This window comes from Scomber scombrus, chromosome 13 (genome assembly GCF_963691925.1).
Source record: "Scomber scombrus chromosome 13, fScoSco1.1, whole genome shotgun sequence".
NCBI lineage: Eukaryota > Metazoa > Chordata > Actinopteri > Scombriformes > Scombridae > Scomber > Scomber scombrus.
This window is the reverse complement of record NC_084982.1, coordinates 17,194,183-17,221,114: the sequence shown is the minus strand read 5'-3', so window position 1 is coordinate 17,221,114 and position 26,932 is coordinate 17,194,183. Positions and strand designations below refer to the sequence as shown.

The 26,932-nt window shown below is 39.2% G+C and overlaps 2 protein-coding genes across 2 annotated transcripts; one reads left to right on the top strand and one right to left on the bottom strand.

Moving 5' to 3' along the window:
• Nucleotides 1-438: 438 nt before the first annotated feature.
• Nucleotides 439-7,976, top strand: desma (desmin a). Its single transcript, XM_062431186.1, has 10 exons — nt 439-1,090; nt 3,143-3,203; nt 3,418-3,513; nt 4,486-4,647; nt 4,835-4,960; nt 5,182-5,292; nt 5,590-5,699; nt 5,870-5,922; nt 6,494-6,582; nt 7,268-7,976. The coding sequence occupies exons 1-10, from the start codon at nt 516-518 to the stop codon at nt 7,307-7,309; spliced, it is 1,425 nt and encodes a 474-aa protein (XP_062287170.1). The 5' UTR covers nt 439-515; the 3' UTR covers nt 7,310-7,976.
• Nucleotides 7,977-12,684: 4,708 nt separating this feature from the next.
• On the bottom strand, nt 12,685-26,628 carry tmem198a (transmembrane protein 198a). Its single transcript, XM_062432011.1, has 7 exons — nt 26,544-26,628; nt 20,580-20,818; nt 19,969-20,181; nt 18,106-18,229; nt 13,485-13,589; nt 13,288-13,415; nt 12,685-12,837 (listed from the first exon to the last, which is right to left on the bottom strand). The coding sequence occupies exons 1-7, from the start codon at nt 26,578-26,580 to the stop codon at nt 12,685-12,687; spliced, it is 999 nt and encodes a 332-aa protein (XP_062287995.1). The 5' UTR covers nt 26,581-26,628.
• Nucleotides 26,629-26,932: the final 304 nt, after the last annotated feature.

Sequence of the window (26,932 nt, the reverse complement as noted above, 5' to 3'; positions counted from 1 at the left end):
GATTGTATTACTGATTGCAACGATGCAGTCTATAAGTAAAAACTAAGATTTGTACTATGAAGAAAACTGCCCTGATGATTGTGTTTACAACAATGATAGCTACATTTTCCTAAGTGTCCCTTTATATATTCCCGACACTTTAAAATAATTTATCACTGGAACGTGAAAGAAAATCTTAATCATTGGTGAAACCAAACTGGAACCAAGGCAAGATTCAAATTTTGGCCTGGATCGAAAATGCTGACAAAGTGATTAATAACAGGAAAATGTGGCTGAGGTACAGTGGAGGGGTGGAGTAGGAGGTAGTGGTAGTAGAGATGGGGTGAATGGAGACAGAGGGAGGAGGGAGAGGAGGGGTCAGGGTCGGAATGGGTGTGGTTAATCTACAAATAGCAGCGCTCAGTGCCTGGCATTTCTTCACTTAATCTCTCTCCCAGTTGCCCATTGGGACAGTTGGGTCTCAGCATCTCCAGCAGCTCCGTCAAACTACAAGCCAACCAACCAGTCAACCAGCCATGAGCAAGTCCTTCTCCTCCTCAAGCCAGAGTGCCTCCTCATACCGTCGCACCTTTGGCTCAGGCGTCGGTTCATCCCCGATGTCTTCCCTCTTCTCATCAGGAGGAGGCCGCAGCTCCTCTGCCAGCCATATGGCCAGCCGCGTGTATGAGGTCAAGAGCAGTGGTGCTCCCTCCTATTCCAACTACAGATTGTCCTCTGGTGCTGGAGCAGGGTACGGCTCCTCTACAGCCATGCGCACTTATTCAGGTGAGAAACTTGACTTCAACCTTGCTGATGCAATGAACCAGGACTTCCTCAACACAAGGACCAATGAGAAGGCCGAACTTCAGCATCTCAACGATCGCTTTGCCAGCTACATAGAGAAGGTTCGTTTCCTGGAGCAGCAGAATGGAGCGCTGACCGTGGAGATTGAGAAGCTGAGGGGCCGCGAGGGGCCCGGACGTGTGGCTGATCTGTATGAGGAGGAAATGAGGGAGCTGAGGAGGCAAATTGAGAGCCTCTCCAACCAGCGTGCCCGAGTGGAGGTGGAGAGAGACAACCTGGCTGACGACCTGCAGAAAATTAAACTGAGGTACGTAAGAGGACGGATGAATGAGTTAGATGGACCTTTAAAAATGTGGATGAATGGATGAATAATGAAAAAGGATGACATGAAGAATACATGCTGCTGATATAGCTTAGTATAACAGCTAGAGTTCCCAGACAACAGATGCACTTTGGCAGGAGTGAGCAAGAGGCCGATGTCACCTCCTCCAGAAAGATAAACACTAGTCGCATATTTTAGACAGGGTCTCCAGTGGAATTTCTATAATCGGTTGGAACAACCGTCTACATCAGGAGGTCCCAACCTTTTTCTCATGTGACTCTTTTAAGCAAAGCAATATCTGCTTGTGAACCCTATTCAAAAGTTTAATATGTCCGTGAGTTACGAGCAGTTTAACCAAAGACTGATGTTTACTGAGAAAAATGGAGCAAAACTAAAACTTAACTAAATAATTGGTAGGGAAGGAAAAAAGAATTGATGAGAAAAAGAGAAAGAGGGGTATTTTAGATAGATAACTTAATTTGTACAATGAAAGAGATAAAACATACCTACATGCAATATCAAGATAATGGGCTGATTTCCACTGGGTCTCTCAGCTCTTGTGAAGAAAAGAGAAACAACAAAGTAATACAGGAGTGATTTGAGAATTTGTATACTTCAATGACTGTTATGGTTCACCAACTTTTTACAAAGGTGTTTTATAATTTATTCACAAGAGACATAGCAGAATAGAAGGAAGAAAGAGATAGAGAGACTCACAGGCTTGTCGGAATAAAGATGAGACAGAGACACAGATTCAGTTTCAGACAGACAGAGAGGTATGCAGAGGGAAACAAATGGTTGAATACACACAGCCTGTTCTGTGTATGTACCTGTACAGAGTTAAGCTATGAGCAAAAATGTATTAACATTTTAAAAAGTCAGCAAAATACAGATTGCTTGTATGTGTGAAGAAAAGAAAAAGAGATATGTATAGAGAGAGCTGTGTTGTGGGTGTATTTCTGAGTGGTCTATTTGTAGCTACTAGGTCAACTATATGAATTTAGAATTTCTGTCATTGCAACAGCGAGCAATGTCTTAAATTTAAATGTATAAGCACACACACACACACACACACACACACACACACACACACACACACACACACACACACACACCACAAGCATAAACGCTCTTGACTCTTTGACTCTATCATCCCTTTCTAAATCTAAAGCACCTGCTGCTCCCACTGAGATCAGTTACAACACATGCATTCAGACACACACAGAATGACAGCAGAATTTAATGATGGCATCAACAACTATATCATATACTCAATACAAAAAACAGATGATCTTACAACGATCCTTTTATGCATGAGGCACTTTACTGTACCTTTAAAAATCAGAGAGAGAGAAATCAAATGCATTCATAAGACCGGGCTTTTAATGGGAATGGCACAGGTGAAAATGTGCACTGTGGAGCAAATTATGTACAGTAAGTGCAGTCCACTGGTGCTAGGTCTCCATCTGTGCTGCACAATATTAAAAAATAAATAAATTGTACCACACCAAACTAAAAGATTGATCACCATGCCACTGGACTCGCACCTGTTGAAAGTGTGCTTTTCTTTGAATATTTTACTGAATAACTGTTTAACTCCTGCTAATTTTGCATACATGCATTGCATACATTTTGTTATTCAGGGTGCATAGTAAAATGTTAATTCTGGAAACAGTACCAGACCTCTGATCCTTTCTCACCATAACCTTTCTGACACTGACAATGTGACAGAAGCTATAACACTGCTACAGAGCAGGTGCTTGTGTGTGTGTGTGTGCTTGTGTGTGTGCGTGTATTCATACTTGTAAGAAGTTAGACTGTGATGTGTCATTGCCCAATCGGTTCTATTCTTTTAAATTTACCGACAGAAGTCTGGAGGAATGAAAAGTGGCAATTATTTTATCTGTCTAGTAATTGGTCCCTAAGGAACAGGCCATGCTCTCAAACACTCAAAACGTGTGATTATATTGTTTTATATTTCAACTCTTTAAACTTTCTTTTTGCTGTTTTTTTCTCTCTGTCTGTTGATGTCTCCAGACTGCAAGAGGAGATTCACCAGAAGGAAGATGCAGAGAACAACCTTTCTGCTTTCAGAGCCGTATGTTTTCTATTTCAATAAAAACTTAATAGCTTTCTTTATATCCTTATAACTTTCCTTCAGCCTCATTTTCTTGGAAACACTCAATCTTGTACTTGTCCAATTCTCCTGCTTGTCACTAACCACTGTCTTTCTTTCAATTTCATGTTCTCACCTTTTTACTTCTACTGTTGCTTGATGCTATAATTTTCTTATTTTTGTGTTTTGTATCCAGGATGTTGACAATGCCACTCTGGCCAGGCTGGACCTGGAGAGACGCATTGAGAGTCTTCAAGAGGAAATTGCCTTCCTCAAGAAGATCCATGAAGAGGTATATAGATCTGTCTATAAATTATGTCTGTCTGGCTGCAATGAGGCCACTACAGTATATCTGTACTATGTATGTCAGTAGGGTGGTGTGTACTATATCATATATCAGCTCCGTGTGATGTAATACTGTAATATCAGATATATCTGAGCCTCTGTAGGCACGCAGCTCTTCAGGGGATCAGATATTTCACACTTAAACACACCCACTGATATTAAAACGCATCAATTATGCATGATTATACATTCTCACTCTCTCTTCTTCTACATATTGTTAAATGAAAATATTATAATGTAAATATTGTAAATGCAAATAGTGCATTTAGATGCAAAGCAGTAAGAAGCATTTTGCACATTCACTTACATCAAAGCACATTCTGAGCCACATGCTCAGACACATATCGGCGCACTCGAGGTCCCTTTCCTGTCATTTTGTCACTCCTGCCTCAACTCTGACCTCTCAGAAATGCTGATCTGCTGATTGGTTGAAGAGAGCATGTCAGCTGCTGTGTGTGTGTATGAGAGAGAGAAAAAGAGTATGTGCATGTGAACAGATGCAAAGCTATTTATATATTTTGGTTGGACCAGAAGACAGCTGAGGGGGACCAAAGCTTACCAATTTAAAACTTCTAGTTTTACAGTGCTAAGTCAACCCAGTGTATTTCTGGATTTCTAATAACACTTTATTAATATACATAGTATTGTACAGCACTAAACCAATTTATAGCGTAGTAGGACATTTTTTATTCTTATATGCAGTATATGTAAATTGATTTTATATATTTATGATATAGCTCTTCCCTTTTATGAGATCCAATATCAACTGATTATTTTTACATTAGTTGTTAATGAGGACACCATTTCTGTCTTTTTAAATCTCCACAGATATTCATTAATTTCCTCTTTCTAACCTCCCTGTTAAGAATTTGATGATTATGTTTGCTTAAAGTCATTTTCTTCTCCTGTCACCTTGCAGGAGATCCGTGAGCTGCAGAGCCAGATGCAAGAAACTCAGGTGCAGGTCCAGATGGACATGTCCAAACCCGACCTGACTGCTGCTCTGAGAGATATCCGCATGCAGTACGAGGGCATCGCCGCCAAGAACATTTCAGAGGCTGAAGACTGGTACAAGTCTAAGGTAGGGTAGGAGCGTACGCACGCACACACAACACACACACACACACACACACACACACACACACACACACACACACACACACACACACACACACACACACACACACACACACACACACACACACACACACACACTTTAGTTTCCTTTAGCTGTTTCACTGATAAATCCTCTTACCCTCTCTCCTTAGGTGTCTGATCTGAACCAGGCTGTCAATAAGAACAATGATGCACTGCGTCAGGCCAAACAGGAGAGTATGGAGTACAGGCACCAGATCCAGTCCTACACCTGTGAGATTGACTCACTCAAGGGCACTGTGAGTATTGGCTGCTGCGTCTCTCACCTTATTTTATGTTTGTGTTTCTTTACCATACATGCTTCATCCTATATCCTCTTTCTGGTTCATACTATGGTTGTTTTGTATGTCTTTCTTTCTTAATAATAGCAATTTGTCCCTCTTTCAATAGCTTTCATTCATTTTTAGACCTTTACACTGCTCTCGTCCACACCTAATTTTTCATCTGTCTTCCCTTGTAGAATGAGTCTCTGCTCCGCCAGATGAGAGATATGGAGGATCGCATGACTCGTGAAGGCTCTAGTTACCAGGATACCATCACACGAATGGAAGAAGAAATTGCCAAGATGAAGGTAATCAGAAAAATAAATTCAGGGCCTTGGCTATTCATTTTGGGGATGATCACTGAATCAAGCTCACCCATATTTTAGTTGTCCACCTCATCACTGGTTGTAAGGATTAATGTGGCAACAGCTATAGACAGTGAACTTTAGTGCAACTGGAATCTGGAATGGACAAAACAATCTGTCACAAATAACAAATATATAAAAAGTTTACTTCACATTTTTTTGAAGTTCTTTCAGTTGACTTTATGTTTGGTGAGACGTTTATTTTAGCAAACCAATAACTTTCTTTGTATTGATTTATAGGATGACATGGCCCGTCACCTGAGGGAGTACCAGGATCTCCTTAATGTCAAGATGGCTCTTGATATTGAAATTGCCACTTACCGCAAGCTGCTGGAGGGAGAGGAGAGCAGGTGTGTCTTTTCTTCTTTTCATTTGGATGTTAGTAAAGTTGTGCTTTTGTCATATGACTATCATGGTTTGACCTTTTTAAAGTGTGTGTAAAATTTTATTTTAGTGTACAGTATATTTCTTTCTTGTTACTGAGTTGTAACATTGCATTTTGTGTTTGTTTGTATTGCAGGATCACCACCACTGCGCCTGTCCAGTCTGCCTATTCTAGTATTGGATTCAGAGGTAGGAGAAACTGTGCACATTCTTCCCTTTGCACAAAAATACCCTTAAAATCCATTTTACATTCCTTATGGGTCAATGAGGGGATAAAAAAAACTAATTATAGCCCATGACTGTATATGGCAAGTGCTATTTTGAGGGCATGACATGTTGCATATCTGCAGTGACACATTCTGACCACTGTGTGGGGATATATGACATGTGAAAAACCCTCAAGGTTTTTGATTCACAGAAGCAACCATCAAGGAGCCACACATCTTTAATTACACAGTTTAGGCCAAGCACTTGATGTATTAACAGTCCAACTGTGTAGTTAATCTCTGTCAATATCTCTCTTTGCTCCTTTATGCAGCTTCTTAAATGAAAACAATGAGCAGTAATTAAAGATGATGTATTAGGTACAGCCATGATTCATTAGTGCCATTGATTAGATATGTTTGAGAGGGATTTTCCAACTGTGTCGAGGCTGCTCCTCAGTATGCAAGGTGTTCAAAGACAATTAACCATCTAAGAGCAATACCAGATTAAAATCATTGCCATAAACTAAATGAAAGCTTTTATTACATTCTTACAGAGACCAGTCCTGAGTCCCAGCATCGCACCCCGGAAGTTCACTCCAAGAAGACTGTTGTCATCAAGACCATTGAGACCCGCGATGGAGAGGTATGAGCACACACACACACACACACACACACACACACACACACACACACACACACACACACACACACACACACACACACACACACACACACACACACACACATACAGTAGATACTTTCAACACATATACAAAAATGTCCATACACACACACATTCATCAAGCACACATTTAGTCTAATATACTGTCACAGAAATGTTGGCATTTATAATTTTTCCAATTAATCTTGACTTGTCATATTCTTATGCAGATTAAGTTTCTATGAGCCAGAGCGCTAGTGCCCAGTGTGTAAGTCTGGTTCCAAAATCCCATCTACCTTTTTATCATTTATTCACAATGGCAGGTTGAAGCAAACTACTTAGATTTACTCTCCACTTTGTATTCAAAATTTGTGCTTGCAACAACATTTCTAATCTCTAACTGATCCCTGAAATCTTGTAGTTTGCATCAAATCTGTATAGACACTTATAAACCAGCTGCATCACCCCACACTGGCTTCTGTGAACAAGCAGCTTTCCTGTCAGTGCCTAGTCTTCTTCCCCTGCACAGCTCTTCACTCCCAACAATAAACATCGAACTTCACTGCTGCACTATTGATGGGAAATATTATTTGAGACACACACTGTCCTTAAGAAATAGACAATAAAAATGTTTGTATTTTTATAAGATCTTTTTTGTCCTTCTCAGGTTGTCAGCGAGTCCACACAGCACCAGCAAGACATCATGTAAACAAGAAGAGGCAACATTAGAAAACGGTTTATAGAATAAATGTATAAAAAATAACTAAATAAAATTGACTGCGAGTTTCAGCTGATTTAAATGGAAAACATAAAATCAAGTAAATGCAAATCAGTATACATTTTTACACTGTGCACAATGTACTTCCTTCAGCCTGGTGTAAAATAAAGGGCATTCCGGGATTTATTCTCTTTACTTCTCTGAACAACATCAGAACTCATCTGTGATTTCTCGTCCACAAAAACACTTCAGTGGCAAGAGATGAGATTCAAATGAGCAACAAAGCTTCAGTGTTGCCATAGTGAACCAGCATGCACTGGAAAGCTTGACATATCCATAAGCCTTAATAAAACGTTGGTCAAAAGTGATATTATAAGGGGAACCTTGAGTGCACATATTCCAAGTTTTATTTGTGCAAATGTACAAGTACTTGATAAAGGGTGGCTTTTGTTTTTTGTAACTGATGAAAGGAAAGTGGGAGGATTACCATATAGGTTTGAAAAATGCCAGAAACATCAGCATTTAAAAATAAGGAAGTAAGTCATGTTTGATGTTTGAGCTCAGATGGTGATGTTTGGTTGTATGTGTATAGGTGGCCATGTTATGCTGCTTCACTATGTCCAAAATCTCAAATAAAGACATTTGTTATCACCATTCATCACTCAAGAGTCAGCCATGTTCTTACTATTTTGTAATTTGAAGCAAAAAATGTGTTTCATAGCACATACTCAGCTATGCCTTTTCACTTGTTCCCTTATGAACTCTTTCTACACACTCCATTCATCATCTGATGTGAGTTGTGTTAGCTTTCTACAAATGATACAAGCTTTCCCAACCAAGCGTAACTCTTTTCTGTTAACATTTAATTCTCTTTAGAAAATAGCCCTGTTCAAATTATCAGTATAACAGGACTGGTCTTGGTGCATGGAAAAGTGAACAATGGCTTGTTAATGAGCTGGCCCCACTCATGCTTTGTTTCCAACAGAAAGCAGATTAGTATAGCAACAAAAATTATTGTCTGTGCAGTTATGTCTGAAGTCACTGGACTGAAAATGTCAGCAGAGATAAGAAGTGGGGTTGGAGGAGGAGAGAGAAAAGAAAGATACACTGAAAGCAGACAATAAAAGAGAGTGAGAGGGTGGTGTAGGGAAAAACAAGCACAAGAGAGAGTACAAATGTAATGAAAAGGTTATTCAGAGATACGGGGAAACAAGAGACTGGTTTGGAGAGAGATAATTAGGGTGAATAAAGAAGGACCAAAAGAGCAAGTGAAAGAAAGTTATTTTACTGCTTTTCCAGGAGTCAGTGGAGGAACTTTCATTGTTTCTTCAGAACAGCTGTCAATAGCAACAGCTTCAATCATCACACGTCAATGAAAAAAAGGGCAACATGTTACCTTTGAATGAAGCCAGCTCACCTCTGTGACCTCTCCTCTATCAGCTGGTGAGAGTATATGTTGACAGCATCCATAAATCACCAGTTGTCACGTTTATTTACTTTTTCTGGGCTGCTTAAAGCTTTAAAAGGCAATTCAAAGAAGAACATTCTTATAGCATTTGGCAGATTGTATAACAAGACATACCATTTGTTGTTACATAACTACTGCACTGTACAGTAGTTGTGTTGTGTTGTTAAGCTGTAATGTAAATACAGCCTGAACCTTCTGTCAAACCACTTCACTGCATCTGTGAAGTGTTATGTATGGGCCTCAGAGCAATAAGAAACGATGCATAAATAAGGAATAACATTACACTTTATATTAATGGAATAAAAATGATATAGTACCTGATTTCATTGTAGTATCTAATTCGTTTTAGTATAACTGACCACACCAAACACACCTATATATATTATAGTCTGTGAATTGTGATGATCATATAAAATGTTTGTGTGTGCTTCAGACAAGTGGAGAGAGCGACAACGAGACCGTTAGATTGTAGAATCACAATGTTTATCATATTTTAGGTCCATATAAATTCATGCTTAATAATAATAATAATGACAATAATAATAATAACCAGGTGATTTGTACAAATTTAAACAGGGTGGTAGGAATTAATGTCTCTTCGCAGAGAGCAGAGCAATCACAGTACTGAATTACTGACAATTGCTGATAATAAGTCGAGGCTCAGTTTGTCTGCTTATTTTCAACATGAAATGAGACTGATACAAGTGCATCCACCACCCAGCCAAATGAAACCAACATACAGTAGTAACACAATAGAAAACGGGTCTACTCCATAAGAAAATAATCAACTGGATAAATTACATATGCCATCATGGTGTAAACATGAAAACAGAGTCAAAGATTTGTACATTTAAAAATTATTTACAGGTCAGTATCTACAATGAAAGTGTTTCCCCAACACATATTAAGCAGTGACAATCAGAGAAAATAAAAATACAAATCAAACAAGTTAATCAAAGGAATTGACAATTTAACAATAATAATTAATGTTGCCCCCAAATTACAAACAAGAAAGAGGCTAATGTTTATAAGAAACATTGTGTTACTTTTTTTTTTTTTGTTAATGTAAAAATGATATTGATGTTACTACAACTGCACTACAGTAAAACTACAAAAGGGAACAGAAAACAGGACTGAAGTGTAAGCCAAACCAAAATAACACTTGAACAGCCACTACTGCAACGATTATTGGAGTAACACTGATACAGCAGAACAGAAGGTGACTTTGCGTAACACACGAGAGGGAAGAGGGAAATGATTCAAATGCCTTGTCAAAGCCCTTTTTCCTGGACAGTGTAAATAGAGAGGAAAGGAAGAAAGAGAAGAGAAGAGAATAGAAGAGAAGAGAAGAGAAGAGAAGAGAAGAGAAGAGAAGAGAAGAGAAGAGAAGAGAAGAGAAGAGAAGAGAAGAGAAGAGAAGAGAAGAGAAGAGAAGAGAAGAGAAGAGAACTTGGTCCTTAAAAATATTCACTGATGTACAATACAAGTGTTTCTTAGTCATTGAAAAAGTGCACTGAGGTCACTGAAAATAATGAGATTATGATGCTCCCCTTTTGCAAATGGCTGATATTGAAGTACATCTCAGATTGGTCTCCTTCCACCATTTTGACTTCATTCAGTCAATATGGAATGTGTTTTGTGAACTCTGACACCGACAAACTAAGCTGGAAATCTGAGAGATTTTCACATGACAACAGTGACACACTGAAACACTGACACATTGGAAACAGTTACACAGGGATTTTCATGCATTAAGGTGAAATGACCGGCCCTCCAGTGCCATCACACAAAGAACTGTGAGGCTAAGTCAAGCACCACTTGAGTATTTAGTAGCACTTCAGTATTTACGTCCAGTAGGATCCTTTGTTTTATTTAATCCTCAGCAGCTACAAAAGTGCATAAAACACACAATCCAAATGGATATATCAGTACTTTGTTGAAAAAATCACTTCTGTATTTCACATTGGCTCTTTACAGTGAAACTGAGTCAAAATAGAAACTGAAGTGGTTGTGTAGGTGTCCATGGTAAAAAAACAAAAAACCCAAATAAACAAAAAAATCCCATTAATTTAAAAAAAGGTTAAAATAAAACAATAATAAGCCTGCTGCTCTTTAGGTGGCCAGTACAACAATATCCATGTTAGGAGCACAATTGAGTTTTCAAGGTGAATATATGTACACACTAACATACACACACAGGACGTTTAGAAAATGTCCAGTAGTAAACATTAGAGGGCGCCATTTGTAAATGCTTTAATCTCCCTCTGCCTCGTCATAAACAAGGATCATCTCACTCATTTTAATCCTCCCTCTTACCACCATCAAACACTTGAGCCAAACTAAAAGATTCACATTGTTAACCAGACCAATATATTGGCCAAAAAAAGAGGAAAACAACATTACATCATGTTTTACATACATTGAAAAGAATCCCCCTCGCTTTGGCCAATATTTGGTACAATCCATCCATTTGCCATAGGGCTCATATGTCCACTCTCTCTCACACACACACACACACACACACACACACACACACACACACACACACACACACACACACACACACACACACACACACAGAGTATCTTTATTCATGTAGTGTCTCATAGCTCTCAAGCAGATTTCATGTCACATTCCTGGGTGACCAGTATCAGTCAGCAGTTACTTGTCTTGTGCCATAAACAGCTGACAAATTATTTAAAAGGTAGATTGTTTTAAGGATAAAAAGCGTACATTTACATACAGTAGCTTACAAAAAGGAAAAGGAAAGAAGAGGGGCGGTATGGAAGTGTTTCTTTCCAAGAAAGCAATGAGATGTAAGCATATTCCCCTTGCAAAATGGCAACGATGCAGGCAATGACACATGGTGGGTTCATGAGGGAAATAAAACAAAAATGATCTTCATTGCGGCAAAGAATGGACATGAAGAATTTTACCTAAAACCAGTCACTGTTCAGCATTTTGAAGCAGCAGAGAACTTGTGCTGCCATGTCTGGATTCACAGGCTGTCAGTGAAGATAACGGGCTGACTTAATGAGCACCTCCCTTTACACAGTAACCCTTCAAAGCAGTAAACAATGAAGAATGTTGTTTTTCATTTCCCTCTGAGCACTCGTAATAGAATCCTTGAGGCAAATTGTTTCCCCATTTAATTACCTTCAAAGCAGAGAAACGGTTAAAGGTTTGTTAACAGCGGTGTTAGTTTGAATCAATGAAGGCCAAGTGACGCAGGTTGGTCTCACATTGTACAGCCCTGTTGTGGAAAAAGGAGGGTTGATTATTTTTTCCCCCACTGGAAATGACTTCTCAGGGCTTGAAGCTTAAATCAAATATTCAGCAGTAACATTTCAATTAGGTCTGCGCTAAACAGTCCATTTTTCTAGTGTCCTTAAGATCAGTATAGTGACAGAAGATGTTTGTACTTGCACAATCCAGAAAAGAGGCTCTCTTCCTGTGTCTTTCGTTTTCAAGATTCATCTTGGGGAATATTCACCTTTATTGGACAGACGATAATGAACAGGCAGACAAGAAACAGGGGGGGGGGGGGGGGGGGGGGGTACGACATGCAGCAAAGGTCCTCAACCAGAGTCAAACCAGGGATGTTGTGGCTATGTGTGCTATAATCAATTGGCTGCCAGGGGGCCCCAGTTCCAGTGTCTTTACTCTCAAAAACAACAAAAAAGGAGCAAACTGGCCAAATAAATACGACCTTTAACAGTGTGGGATACCATCAGTCATACCACATCTGGGACATACTGAGTTCATGTAGGGTTAATAGGCAGTTGATTAGGTTGGCACGCTAAGGTTAGTTTCTCTATCCCCAACTGTGGCAAAGAGGAGGATGCAGCCTTGTGTGATTGTGTGTGCGGGGGGTTATGTGTCTGTGTATTTTGTTGCTTCAAATGCGCACTGGGGGTCCTGTGGGAGCCGTGAGGGGCACTTGAGAGCCACAGTCATAGTCAAGTTCAGCCATCCGGGAGCGGCTCATCATACGACTGTGGGAGTATGCTCGTCTGTCTGTCTGTCTGTCCCTGAAACTCCTGATGTAGCTCTGTGGACAGATAGAAAATACAGTGTGGGGACAGGAATATATTGTGTAGCATAGTGTAATATATACAACATAATGACAGTTTACTGCACTGCAAGACTCCAGGAAATAACTGCTCCCAACAAAGAAATAGTCCTGGACATAAACGTCAGTAAGAGATTGTATTATCTTCTTTCAACAGAGCTTGCTAGCTGTTTCCTTCTATTTCCAGTCTTTATGCTGAGCAAAGCCAACCTGCTGCATGGCTCAAGCTTTTGTATTGAATGTACAGACATGACAGTAGTCTTGACCTTCTCATTTAACTGTCAGCAAGAAAAGCAAACAGACCTTTAAAGGTGAAATATGGCATTTCAGAAAATATTACAATAAGATCATGTTTTATGATTTCTTATATTTTAGAAACCATGAGATTTTGACCTGTTTAGACAGAATAAGGAGGCTACTGGCTCTTACCGGCGACAGCACATCTCCATCAAAGCGTCTCTTAGGGTTGGCCTTGCGAGGGTAGCCAGGTTCAGTCTGAGGAGGAGGGACTTTAGGTGGCTGAGAGCTCTGGGGTTGGTGATGAGGGTGGGATGTTCCTGGATGATGGTACTGCTGGTGGTGGTGATGATGGGCATGGGGCTTCTGCTTGTGGTTGGTCTTCTGGCTCTGTCGTTTTTTCTTCTTCTTGTTCTCCTTCTCCTTTTTCAGCCTCTCTTCCCGCTGCCGGATACGCATGAGCTGGACCCTCCTTTGTTGTCGACTCAACACCACTGGAGAGATGGAGAGAACAAAGACATGATACTGTGTTGAGAGACAGAAAGAGATAGAGAAAATAACACAGAAACAATGAGGGAATGAGAAAATGATGAAGATGAAGAAAGACATTACATGATGAGATACGATACAGCTTTCATAGAGAAAAAAGGTAACTGCTCAAGGCAAGACGACAGGACAAATTCAAAACCACTGAGACTTATAGACAAACAAGAAACCTTCAGTCACACAAGGACGGTTTCTACTTAAAACTCTATATTATTGCCTCTAAATGCTTATGGTGAATTATCACTGTGGGGTTTGTTGAAAGCACAGTCAACAATAACAAATAAGGGACAAAAAAAGTCTGCTTCCTGGTTTTCTTCATTCTATTCAGTCAGTTGGCAGATTTTCCTTGTTTCATGTACTTGTGGTTGTTCCGGCTCCTGACATATTATGAGTGGGTGAGTGTATTTGTGTCAGTTTCACACCCTCAGCAGCAAAGGATGTCCCACATCCATCCTGTCTGACTGTCCATTGATTACCCATATGATTATATTTGGTGTTTGTAGGCATTTTGTTTAGGCATATGTTTTGGTGTTGAGAGATCTGTTTCATGCAATTATGTAGGGTCAAAATGCTGCCACAAGTAGAAAGACCCCACTGAATCTCATGATGATGTACTGCAGGCGTGACTGTGTGTGTGTGTGTGTAAGTGTTATGAGGTCTGTTGTTGTTGTTTCTTTGTGTAGGCGGACAGCTAACGAGGCACCATCTGCCAGGGAAACTGCTTAATGATACCCCCTTTTCTTTTCCTCAGCTCACCCCCTCTCAGGCCCCTCTGGCCAAATGCTACTCTGTGTGTGTGTGTGTGTGTGTGTGTGTGTGTGTGTGTGTGTGTGTGTGTGTGTGTGTGTGTGTGTGTGTGTGTGTGTGTGTGTGTGTGTGTGTGTGTGTGTGTGTGTGTGTATGTGTGCTCTTGTACAGCTATCTTTGTAAGGACCAATTAGAGCTCAAAGACCTTGAGAGTGAGAACATTTTGGGCTGTACCCACATTTTCAAAGGGCTGTTTGAGTATTTAGGTCCAGGTTGTGGTTAAGATTTTATTTATCATGAATAAAGTATAGAAGTATAGAAAAAAGAGGGAGCTGATTCACCAGGCCTGTGTCCTGCATATTATTCAATCAGCTGACAGACAGATGACTTTCCTCACTGCTCCATTTGAGTGCCCCGCTTACCCGTTGTGCCCCAGTTCACATCCCTACATCCCCACACCACCCTGCCCCAGTTCCACCCAACCCCCCAGTACACCTGCTCCTTCTTTTCTCCTCCACATCATTCCCCATCCTCCTTTCTCTGTCAATACAGTGCTTGTCACCATGAAAGGACGCTTTCAGCCATTAAAGACTACAGACGAACTCTGACTGGAGTTCAGCTGCAAGTAAGGTTAAAAAAAAAGAAATTACCCTCAAGACATTACACTAGGGAAAGGCTAAATTAAATGCATCTATCAGTAATACTGCAAAGACCTGGTTCTTAACAAAGAGCAGCAAGAATTACAATAATAATCATGATCATAAAAATGCATATAGTCCACAAATGTAGACTTTTTTCAGTCTGTTTTTTCTTTTTTAATTATTATTGATTACCTCCTTACCATCATTAGTGTATTACTTTCCTTTCCATTTTACCCCTCCTTGCGCAGGACCCCTTAATTTGCAAAATCACTTCAAGAAATACTCATTATTTCTTATATAGTGTTCATTCATTGTGTGGTAAAATGTGTAAAGTGGAGATCTGTATTTGTAGAATTCACTTGTTTCTGTGTGATGGTTTAAAACTGAGGAGGACAACTAGACTTTTTAATAATGTAGCCATGGGAAGGAATAACTTTTTGCACTTTAACGAAGCAGTATTCCTCAGATTTTAAGGATTGTATTCTTTTCTTGAGGACATTTTTTAGCCTAGCAGTGCTTTCTTCATGTCTCTATCCCTTCCAAGGTCTATTTTAGCACTAAAAAGCTTAATCTATCTCTTTATCCATACCCTCTGACTGGGAGCCATGAGAGCCTGCTGTTTAATCCCATTATTTGAGGCCGTGAGTGACTTCTTCTTCTTCTCTGTAGTTACTGTATGACTGAGTGAGAGAGAGACTATGCCCTTGTCTGTCTCTGGCTGTGTCCATATGCGTGCATGAGCTGTATGTATTGTGTTTGTGTACGGCATTTATGGTACATGTTTGGGTATGCACATGCAATCGTGCCATCTGTGTTGTGGTTGCTTTCAGGGCAGATTAAAGCTGTTTCCGTCAATAACGCATTCGGCATTATGCAACATTATGATAATAATAATGTTTATTTATAGAGCGCTTTTCCAAATCCACATTACAAAGTGCTTCACAAAGGTAGCAAAATAAAAAAAGGACGAGCCATGAAATCACCAGATTTTAAAAAGAAAAAAATGTAATAAAAACTATTTTGTAGGAAAAAGCAAGAATAAAGAAAATGTTTTTAAAAGAAATGAAAGACAGTTCAATGAAAATTTAAACTCAAGTAAAATCAGGAAAGGCTCTCTGATAAAAGTACGATTAAAGAAGCGATTTAAAAGAGAACACTGACTCAGGCGACCTGATTTCCTCTGGCAGATTGCAAACGCTCTGTCCTCTTTAGTTTTCAGCTCAGCTCTATAACAGATGAAGACCTCTGCCCGAGGATCGCAAAGTACGTACCGGTGTGTACGGTACTAAGAGGTCAAAGATGTAGCAGGATGAGAGGCCATGAAGAGCCTTGAGAGTAATCAGTAAGATCCTAAAATCTATTTTAAAACAAACTGGGAGCCAGTGTAAATAGGCTAAAGCAGTAATGATGTGATCGCGTCTCTTGGCTCGGGTTAAAAGCCTGGCAGCTGAGCTCTGTGCAGTCTGGAGTCGATCAATACATTTCTGGTTCAGGCAACTAAAAAGGATGTTGCAATAATCCAGGTGTGGTGAGATGAAAGCATGTACAATGGCCTCTGTGTCTTTAAGATAAATATTATTTGAAATATTTCTAAGATGATAAAAACATGCTCACAAACTTAAATTACATGAAACCAGATGCCAAAATTCCTTGCAACAGGCTTGATATGTTCCAGTGACTGTGCATTCACACACACACACACACACACACACACATACACACACACACACACACACACACGCACACGCACACACACACATTGCCCCACCCTCACAAAGATTATGATTTTAATGAGAGTGTCTGTTTAAAGAATTTAGGATTATTTGGGATAATATTCCCTCTGCGTGAGTATTGCAATAGTCACTGCCACAAGGTAAATATTGTGATTGCTCGGAAATTGCACACAACACAAAATACTGAAAGTTAATCTTCTTCAGTACACTAAACAAAAAATTGTGCATTCTCCCTCCCTGCACAAATTACAGTAAATTCAGATTTTGGCTTCATCAGTGTGTTCCCCTTGCCTGAAGCATGTGAGTGTGGCCTACATTACAGTAAAGATAGAACAGACACTGTGTGATGAGGCGACCGGCTCTTTTCAGTCAGCTGTTTCTGAGCATATCAACCATGGGTTAACAGGTTCCATTCTGGGGCAGAATCTGCATCTGTATATAGTTTTATTTAGGCAGTAACTAACAGGCTGAATTTACATTTGGGTAAACACAATTTATTCTTTATTCACAAGATGTGCATTTGTACTTTCTGATTTAGGTTTCGTGATATTTGATCTCTGATGGGATTTAAGTGTGAGGTAATGTTTTTCTTACTCTGCTGTCATGGGGATATGTTCTGGTTCTCAGTTCCCATCAGTTTCAGACGACCTCAGTTCCCTCAGGACCTTACAGTTTTATGGAATTTCAAAACCTGCTATTCCCATTGTCCAGAAATTGTTCCCCTGTGTCTTCTGACCTTTCCATATCACCTGACCTCCAAACCCACCTTCAGATCGGCTCCCAATTCCTTCATCTACTACCTGTGATTGGATTTGCTGAACCCCCTGTCTCCCCGTGTAATATATACAACATAATGACAGTTTACTGCACTGCAAGACTCCAGGAGGTAACTTCTTCCAACAAAGAAATAGTCCTGGACATAAACGCCAGTAAATTATTGTGTTATCTTCTTTCAACAGAGCTTGCTAGCTGTTTCCTTCTGTTTCCAGTCTTTATGTTGAGCAAAGCCAACCCGATGCATGGCTCAAGCTTTTGTATTGAATGTACAGACATGACAGTACTCTTGATCTTCTCATTTAACTGTCAGCAAGAAAAGCAAACAGATGTGTTTACCAAAAATATCAAACTATTTCTTTAAAGGTGAAATATGGCATTTCAGAAAAAACTAATATTTGTGTAAAACAATGTTTGTTTTAAGAGAAAAACACTCATTAAATAAATAAATGGAAAATATTACAATAAGAGCATATTTTCTTCTTAAAAAAAAACAATTATGGTGTTCCAACCACAACAATATGTGTGCCCTGAGTGTGTGGCTGTTTTTGTCAAGCATCATCACTCACCCTCTGTGTGAGAAAATCCCTCTGCAGTGACTTTCCATTGTATCAGCACTCCAAGCAAGGCCAGGACAGGCCACACTCCCATGATGACCCACGTGAACCAGCAGACTGGCTTCTTTGGAGCCACCTGTAATGATGACAGTTACAATTTCAGTTGAAAAAATTAATCCTGATAATCTTCCACAAAACTACTGATTTACACCAAATAACTAACTTTCAACTAAGTAATGATTCTGAGTTTTGTTAATTGGTCAAAATGAGTTTCTGGTATTCTTCCTATGAAACATACATGAAACGTACGGATACATCGATAAATCAATAAATCTAGTTTGCTTGAAAAGTAACATTCTTACAGCCGAAATCACCCCAAAATTAATTTACTTTCTTTTTTATTTATCCTTAATTGTAACACACCTTGTAAAGTTGATTTCCATAAAAGCTAATCATTAATTAAATTGCTGACGTTTAATGATGATGATTGAAATATCACTGTTGATTATGGTTTACAGGTGATGAATTAATGACATGGCAGCTATAAATAGAAACAGCTGTGCATAATGGACAGCTGCTCTAGCATTGATGGAGGACCACGCTGATGCAAACATTGTTTGTTATATATCTGATGAAAAGACAAACTTTTCTGGGTTTGTGCATACACACAGTTTTAGTCATTAATCTACATGACTATGAGTTTTTTGGGCCCTCGGGTGTATATTGTACCAACATAGACTGTTCACCATGTGGATAGAGTTGTAAACATAAACTGTATGAGTTAACATGGGAGCCCTAGTGCGCTAACAACAGCAGTCCTAATTAATTGTACAGCACTTTGTAAAACAATTACTGTCATCAACCTCTCCTTGCACTCAATGTAAACAAACCGCATCCCTTCTTCTCTGCTGCTATTATTTCACCATGTAGTTATTAAAAAAATATTAATATTAATATGTAAAATATTCTCTGACTGAGAGGTCGACCCCTGCCATTCTGTAAAACTAGCTTGACACTTTCTAGTGTCACGTATACAATGAGAAACTAAATCCACTTTGACTGCGCTATAACTAATAGTTAAAATGTAAAATTAATAAATTACCAAGTTCTACCCCTCTCTTTACTTGGTAATATATAAGCTTATTTATGTCAGATCTGCAAATTTGTGTGCTGGACTGCTTTATGACCATATTTGATATGGATTTTGGAGGATATATGAATAAAATCAGTGCATCAGTGTGATGACAGAGTTTGATCTGTCAATTATTTAATTGAATTAGCCCAAAACAGGCATCCCCATCTGCTATTCTATCTTTACATTTATATCTATCTGTAAATGTTTTTTGGTTTTTTTGAAATTCAATGAAATATACTTGTATTTCTATATACCACTAGTTCCTCCATAGCAACCACCCTTACTTCACGTACGTATCAAATGCACTGACCTCCTTGATCTCAGATAAACAGCCAAATCAACAATTGACCCACCCCTCTCCCTCACTTCAATCCCATTACTTCACCCCCCAGCTTCCAGCAAGTTTTGTAGAAAGTGCACCAAGGTGAAGTGTTTAAAATCACTGGTATTGACCACTCTGTGAAGTGGTCTATAACAAAGATTTTATCTGTCAGTCTGTCTGTCTCTCTCATACGTACACAAACACACACACACACACACACACACACACACACACACACACACACACACACACACACACACACACACACACACACACACACACAAACAAACAAACAAACACTTCCTTACCTAAAAAAAACACACACATCGAGCTCACATCAAATAAGCTAATAACATTTCTCTTTCTCTGTCTCTGCCACAAACTGTTTACACAGAAGCACACAAACTAACACACAAACCTTGAGTCTGTCGTAGATGTAGTGCACCAAGGCAAACAACTCTATAAAGTAATCCACAGTGACAGTGATGATGGCAGAACCGAAGGTGGCCGTGGAGAGGGTGACAAAGCAGCGCTGCCACTGAAGAGTGAGGACCGCAAACAGGGTCCCAGAACCCAGAAGAATGCCCAGAGGGACCCACACTGTTTTGGGGTGGTAAAACTCCTCCATGACCTTGGAGAGAGAGAAAGAAAGGGGAGGTTTAGAGAATATTATTAATTTAATTTTGTCATGTCATGTCATTATTATGGTATGTTTCTGCTTGTTTATCTGTTGTGCTGTAGCGATGCCACCAAAACTGTGGCGGTAAAGTCACATTTACACTGACAGTGAAAGCATAGATGTGAAACATTAATGTGAAGTGGGGTATTGGCTTTGGAATTCAAAAAAACCTATGATGTAGAGAATTTTTTTATGTCCAACCACATGTTATGCAGTAACTTAACTTAGCCAGCATTACCTGGATTACTTGCATTACTTACTGATCTAGTTTCTTTATGATTCTGTGTGCAAATGTAAAAAAAAACAACCAAAAAACAATTAAAATTGCACAATTAGATGTGTCTCCTCACCACCAGTGAAGCCACTCCAACCAGCAGGCCCAACAGCAGGCCCACCATAAACAGTCCTACACTGCGAACCAACATGGTCACCAGGCCACACAAGGTCCCGATGCCCAGGCCGATGCCAACCGATGCCTCTACGCTCAGCTGAGTGTCCATCACCCTCTCCTTGTAGCACAGCATGAAGATGACCACAGAGCCAAACATGAGGCCTGTGAGGAACAACACAGCCTTGAAGCATCGATAGCCTGCAGGAGAGAGAGGAAATAGACTGCTGTGAGGCACAAGCATACAAACACTGGCACCACTGTAGCTGAGTGAACACACAGAAGCACCTGTTCAATCAAATTAAATACAACTAGAGAACAGTGTGAAAATACAAACAGCAAAGTGCTTATAAGAAGGTACTTGGACAAGACAAGACGTTGTGTTGGCACACACACACACACACACACACACAAACACACACACACACACACACACACACACACACACACACACACACACACACACACACACACACACACACACACACACACATCACCAGTGGGACATTCAAATTTAGACTGTTTCTCATAAACAATGTGACCCACTATGAAAGACAGAAAAAAACAGGTAAGCACATGTCAACGACACTTGAATGATATATTAGGATCAATATGGCTTAACCAAAGGCCCAGTTTAACCGATCAATACCTCCGTCCACTTCCAAAAACATACCGACACTAACTTACTGTAACACAACAATAACAAAGCCTACACACACTATGGCTTAGAGAATACAGTGGAAATGATGTACTTTAATTATTTTATGACCCAAATGTTCTAAAAATGATTATACATTGTAACAAACTGTTCAGTTATTATTGATAAAGCATCCGCAATCTGTAATAACCTATTAACCTATCTGACCAACAGACACTTACACAGAACTAAAAATCTCAAACAAAAATCATGAACTAATAACTTCAAATACATCCACAGACTGGATCCATGGTTATGTGATTGAAGCGACTAAAAATGTTCTTAGCACTTAATAAGATAGGATAAATGTGTATTTATTACTGCCATTAGTTACAATTTATAAACCCATATCATGCTATTCTATACTTTTTCTATACTTCTACATGAATAGCTTTGTGGCTTTGTGGAAAGGGATTGAAATTAAAATGATGTTATCATATTTAAACGGAAAAGATCATTACATTATATGGAGGAAGCACCATGAATGGACAAAGCAATGAACAGCCTGCTTCCTGTGGTGGGTAAGGGAGCAGTTTGTATACACAGACAGATCCATTTCACTAATGGAGGATGATGGAAAGAGCAGATAAACTGTATCCATAAAGTTTTGCTGCTTTAAAATATGATAATCACCTTATTACAAAAGGTCATTCACATTCATTAGACAACAAGCATGTTTAATGGAATATCTGCTCTCCTTCTAATTTCCGTCGCTTTTCCCATTATATGATCCCTCCTGTCCTTCTTGGCTTCCTCTCTTTTTTCTCTCTCACAATGTATTCCCTTTTTATCACCATAAAAACACAAGGAAAGACTCTGAGCATTAAAAGCATTAAATTATCATCATTTTAAATCTCCTTGGCCTTTGCTTTTGTGTTTATTAATGTGTGCATTTTCTCTCTGTATTTCCTTTCTCAGACTGGACTCTGTCTCGAGGGGAACCAACATCAGATTGTTATCTCTGTGTAATCAGGCATTGCACAGCTGAGCCAAACAATATTCTTCCTCTCATCCAAACCGTCATCCCTGCTCCTCCCTAGTGACCATACCTCATTTATTTGATACACTTCTACTAGCTTTCTTTATTCTCTTATACTGAGTGCTGTGTTTTTATTTCCTAGATATCTTTCAGCCACCGTGCCCTTAAATAACAAGAGTATTGTGAAAGCCACTGTATCCCCCATGGCTGCTTGCTCTTTTAGTAACATAATGTCTGAATGAATACAAGCCTGAAACAGAATAACCAGAGCATTTCTAAAGCTAAGCCACCTTAACATTTGTTTGGTCATAAATTCCCAACATTATTCTTCCATCATAATCTTCATCGATCAATGAATACATTTCTCCTTGACTGCTCCTAGATTTTGGGTAATCCTTTCCTTACATCTTCTCTGTCCCTGTGTTTCTCCCTTTCTCAGTCCTTCAACTCCTCCATTGTTCCACTGCTCCCCTCTCCAGCTTATCCCTCCTACTCCCTCTTTTGTTCCTCTTTGCTTCCCTTAGTTTTCCCCCAGCCACCAAACCCTCCATCCCATCTGTTCACTTCAGCTTGTCCAGCTCTTGTCTCTGCTATTCCCTCCTCTCTTTCTCCTCCTTTGCCACATCATTTTCCTGTAACATAACTCATCATTTCTGCTGCAACATTGTATTACTAGATCAAACAAATACTCTACAGTAGCAATAAGCATTTATCAGCAGGGAAAGGCAATAACCACTGCAAATGTCTTTCTCCTCATATCATTCAAATGTGACTGTGGGAGTTCTGTACAACTTCAACAAAATACATTGTCCCTCATTTGCTGAACCGTGATTTTGTTTGATTACAGAGCAGGATCTCGCACTGAGGGTGAAAATGCACTTCTTTATCTTCTCTCTTTTTCAGAGTATTCTGTCAAATGGAATAGATGCGGAAGGACCGAAGAGCTGAAATATTTGAGATAAAATGATGCCATTCTGTCTTTGATATTTTGTTTCTCTACATTATGTTTTGCTTTTTATGTTTTAGGAGCAAGTATGAAACAATTATGTTCAGTGATTGTCTTTCTGACATGGAGATTTGTATTGCTGGTATTAGCCTCATGTTACAGACATCAGAAATGCTTTCAAAATCTGGAGATTTCAAAAATGTACAGTAGTTGCCTGAATGGCTGGGAGAACAGATAACCATGGATGTATTAAAAGATGTGCATAGTGGACCAAAAATGGTGCCCATTAAGTCAGGAATTCAGGAATTGCTCGGTTGGTGCATACACCAAAAAAAGTTTCTAGCTTCCGTGTTGCATGGCGGGGTATCCAGCTCTTGTAATACATCCATGCCGTTAACAAACCTATGCCCCATACATTTTGTCAAGGATATGCCTTACCGGAAATGATGCTCTCTACCCATTTTCCTCTATGGTGAACTGCATACCACCTCATTATAAAGGGCCGCCCTTAAAGACTTTGGATTGGTTCTGCTATGCAGCATTTTTTTAAAACCTTAATTGTTTCCACCAAGTTTTAACAATGAAACCTGGGAGATTGACTCAGTTTCTATGAATGAAGCTGAGGTTAATTACTGTGTGCATGCAGAAAATAAAATGCTAATATAAATGCATTATGCTGCTAAGTGCATACTCCTAACATAAGCTAAGTTAATAAGTTGATAAGTACATTGAAAGTGGGATGCAATGTGGTCTTTCCTTTGATGCCACCCTGAGATCAAACTTTATGTTTTCTGCCCCACTAGTGGTGACGATCATTGCAAAGAACAGCTATTTTAATGTCTGGGATCTGCTGTGAACTGTACTTTCGCGGCTTCTAGGTCTTCATGTTTGCTGTGAACTTTGTAAAATAAAGTTGTTGGGTAACCTGTTTGTAATGCAGGTTGATGCTCTACCGGGACATATAGTGAATATTTAATGCTGTCTGTGCACTTCAGTGAATCTGTCTGTGTATTTGTATGCAGCACATCTGCAGAGAGAACTTCAACATACATCAATATTCATTCAACAACAGCAAAGGGGTTTCTGTTTTCTCAGCTTTTATATATATTGTACACAACCCAAGATTGTCCATGACATAATTGCAAGTCTCTCAAGAGATTTCTGGGAGTTCTTTTATATCTTTTTATGTTTAGTGAATAGAACTGAATTGTCCATTTTATTCAACATTGTAACATTGTGTTACTGGCAGTCTAGGAATTTGCATTCCTGTACAGATCAGGTCAATAAGGATCTTATAGGCTGCATTATCTATCATTATCTCATCTGGAAATCAAGTAATCAACTAAAAGTTAATTAAATTTGTATTGGGCCTGTATGTCATCTAAATCCAAATCTTTAATAGCATTTGTAGAAGCTCCCATTCTTGTTTCCTACCACGACCCCCTCCTTCTCTTTGTTGTCCAGTAAAGGAACATGACATGAAAACCTTTTGCGTACATCTGGTTTTGTGTGCCTGCTACCCTACAGCTCTTCATAAACTGTGATTAACTCACATAATGACAGAAAAATCTAAATATCTGGCTTTCCCACTTTAACTACAACCATTGTAAATGAGTAATTACACACAACCTAACCTATGGCAATACACAGAAATAAATTACAATTTTGTACAGAAATGCACAAAAGGTTCTGAACAAATGTCATTACTCGTGCACTTTTATGCAGTTGTGCTACTCACCTTTCAGGCAGAGACACCATTTTTAATTCATCTTATTTTGCAACAACATAAACAACTCTGATGTAAAAAAGAAAAAGTGTGAACCTATTACAGCACATCTTTCTCTCTAATTATTTATTGGTTACTTTTACCTGTAATGACTTTATATTAAAACTCATTAGCCCTTAATTCTTATGATGTAATTAAATGCAGTCACTCTCTGGGGACTTTAAGTATGAATGGACCCATGCAATCAGTATCAGTCTAGGCGTTTGATGGTTCAGAGGGGAAAAAACAACCCAAAAAACAAACCAAAAAACAACAGGGGGCCCACTGCCAGCCTAGCCTGGTATTTTTGATTTCGAGAAAAACTCTGTGCTTCCTTTTTCTCTCAGCAGTTCTGCTGCAGCATATAGTTGATATAACAAGCAGCTGGAGATGTGTTTTTCCTTTTTCTCTAAAAATCAGCAGTTGACTTTTCGTATGTCTTATGATGTTAGCAATTTTGAGTAGGGTGTAGGGAAATGGAGATTCCATGATTTGACCCGATTTAATTCTAAGAAAACATATGTCAAAATCCAAAGTCCTTCTTCTGTGCAAAAAAATGTTTTTTTAAAGTTCATCTGAAGCTAATATGTATGAGCAGGAGAAAAAATTACAGTGAGGAAAATAAAGTAAAGTGAGCACTGTACAGTATGTTAGTAATGAAACTGCTGTTTAATTTGTAGTAATTAGCCAATTATTAACTTATGATGTACATACACTATGACATTATTTTGTTATGTTTAAATTTTACCCAAAAAGAAACATGATTGTTATAACAGAACATGAAATATTATTCACAGTAGATATTTAAAACAGGTCCGCTTTCCCGCAGGAAGTGAAGTGACTCAAAGTATCAAACGTTTCTGAAAATCTTAGCCAAAAATATGAGTTATTCGTGTCTTGTTATTTTTGTGGTGAATGAAACTCGCCAGACATTTCTTTGTTTGAGCTGATATTGAACTTGTGGCCTTCAGTAACTTTGTTCCTGATATTTATTCAGCTGTTTCTCCGTACCAAATGAACAGGTAAGACAGGTGTTCATTGTTTTCTCTCTGAAGTTTTGTCTTGCACTTCTACCTAAGCTCTCATATTAATAACAGATTATCTGATTAGTTTACGGTTTGTTGGTCATTTCATGTTCCGGTGGTTAACTGACACATATTTGTGCAGGTCGAATGGCTTTTATAAGGGTTATTAAAAAATCCTGATCTGCACATAACTACTATACAATACTCTAACTATAGTGACTCCTATCACCTCCTATCAGTCATATCCTCAGTTTTTACATTTTGTTTCCTTCTGTGAAAATTCTGTGATATTACCTGGTAAAATGTTAGGAAGGTATGAAGGAATGAAACAAAAAAAAATACCGCCCTACACTGCACACTGTATCATTAACACCTGACCTTTTAAAGCTTTTTTTGAAAACCTTGAAATCACATTTTTCAGTGATTCCATGTCATGTATCGGAGCCTTTTAGATACATTTCAGTGAGTACCATCTTGACATTTGCGAGCAAAACTTAACTACATCATCACTCACCGAAGAAGCAGTAGATGATCCCAAAGAGGCAGCACATGGAGCACACCACTGAGGGCACAATTTCATATCTCCTCTCAATCTCCTGGTCACACCTCAGCCCCACCTCAGCCAAACCCAGCAGCCGGCTTGTGGAAGCCATTTTGACTGAAGTGAGGGCGACCAAGGCTTAAGGGAAGAGAGGAGGGCTGGAGGTGTAGTGTAGGGACTTCTGAATCAGTGGACTTCACCCATTGAGATGTGTCTCCCTGCAAATGGACAGAGAAGTAACAAAGAATGATGGAGAGAGAGGGCGGGAGTGAGAAAGAAAAGAGAGAGAAGAGAGTGATTATTGATTGCTCATTTTAAGTACTCAGCTGTTAGTGCTGACAGTGCAGTAAGCATCCTCTATA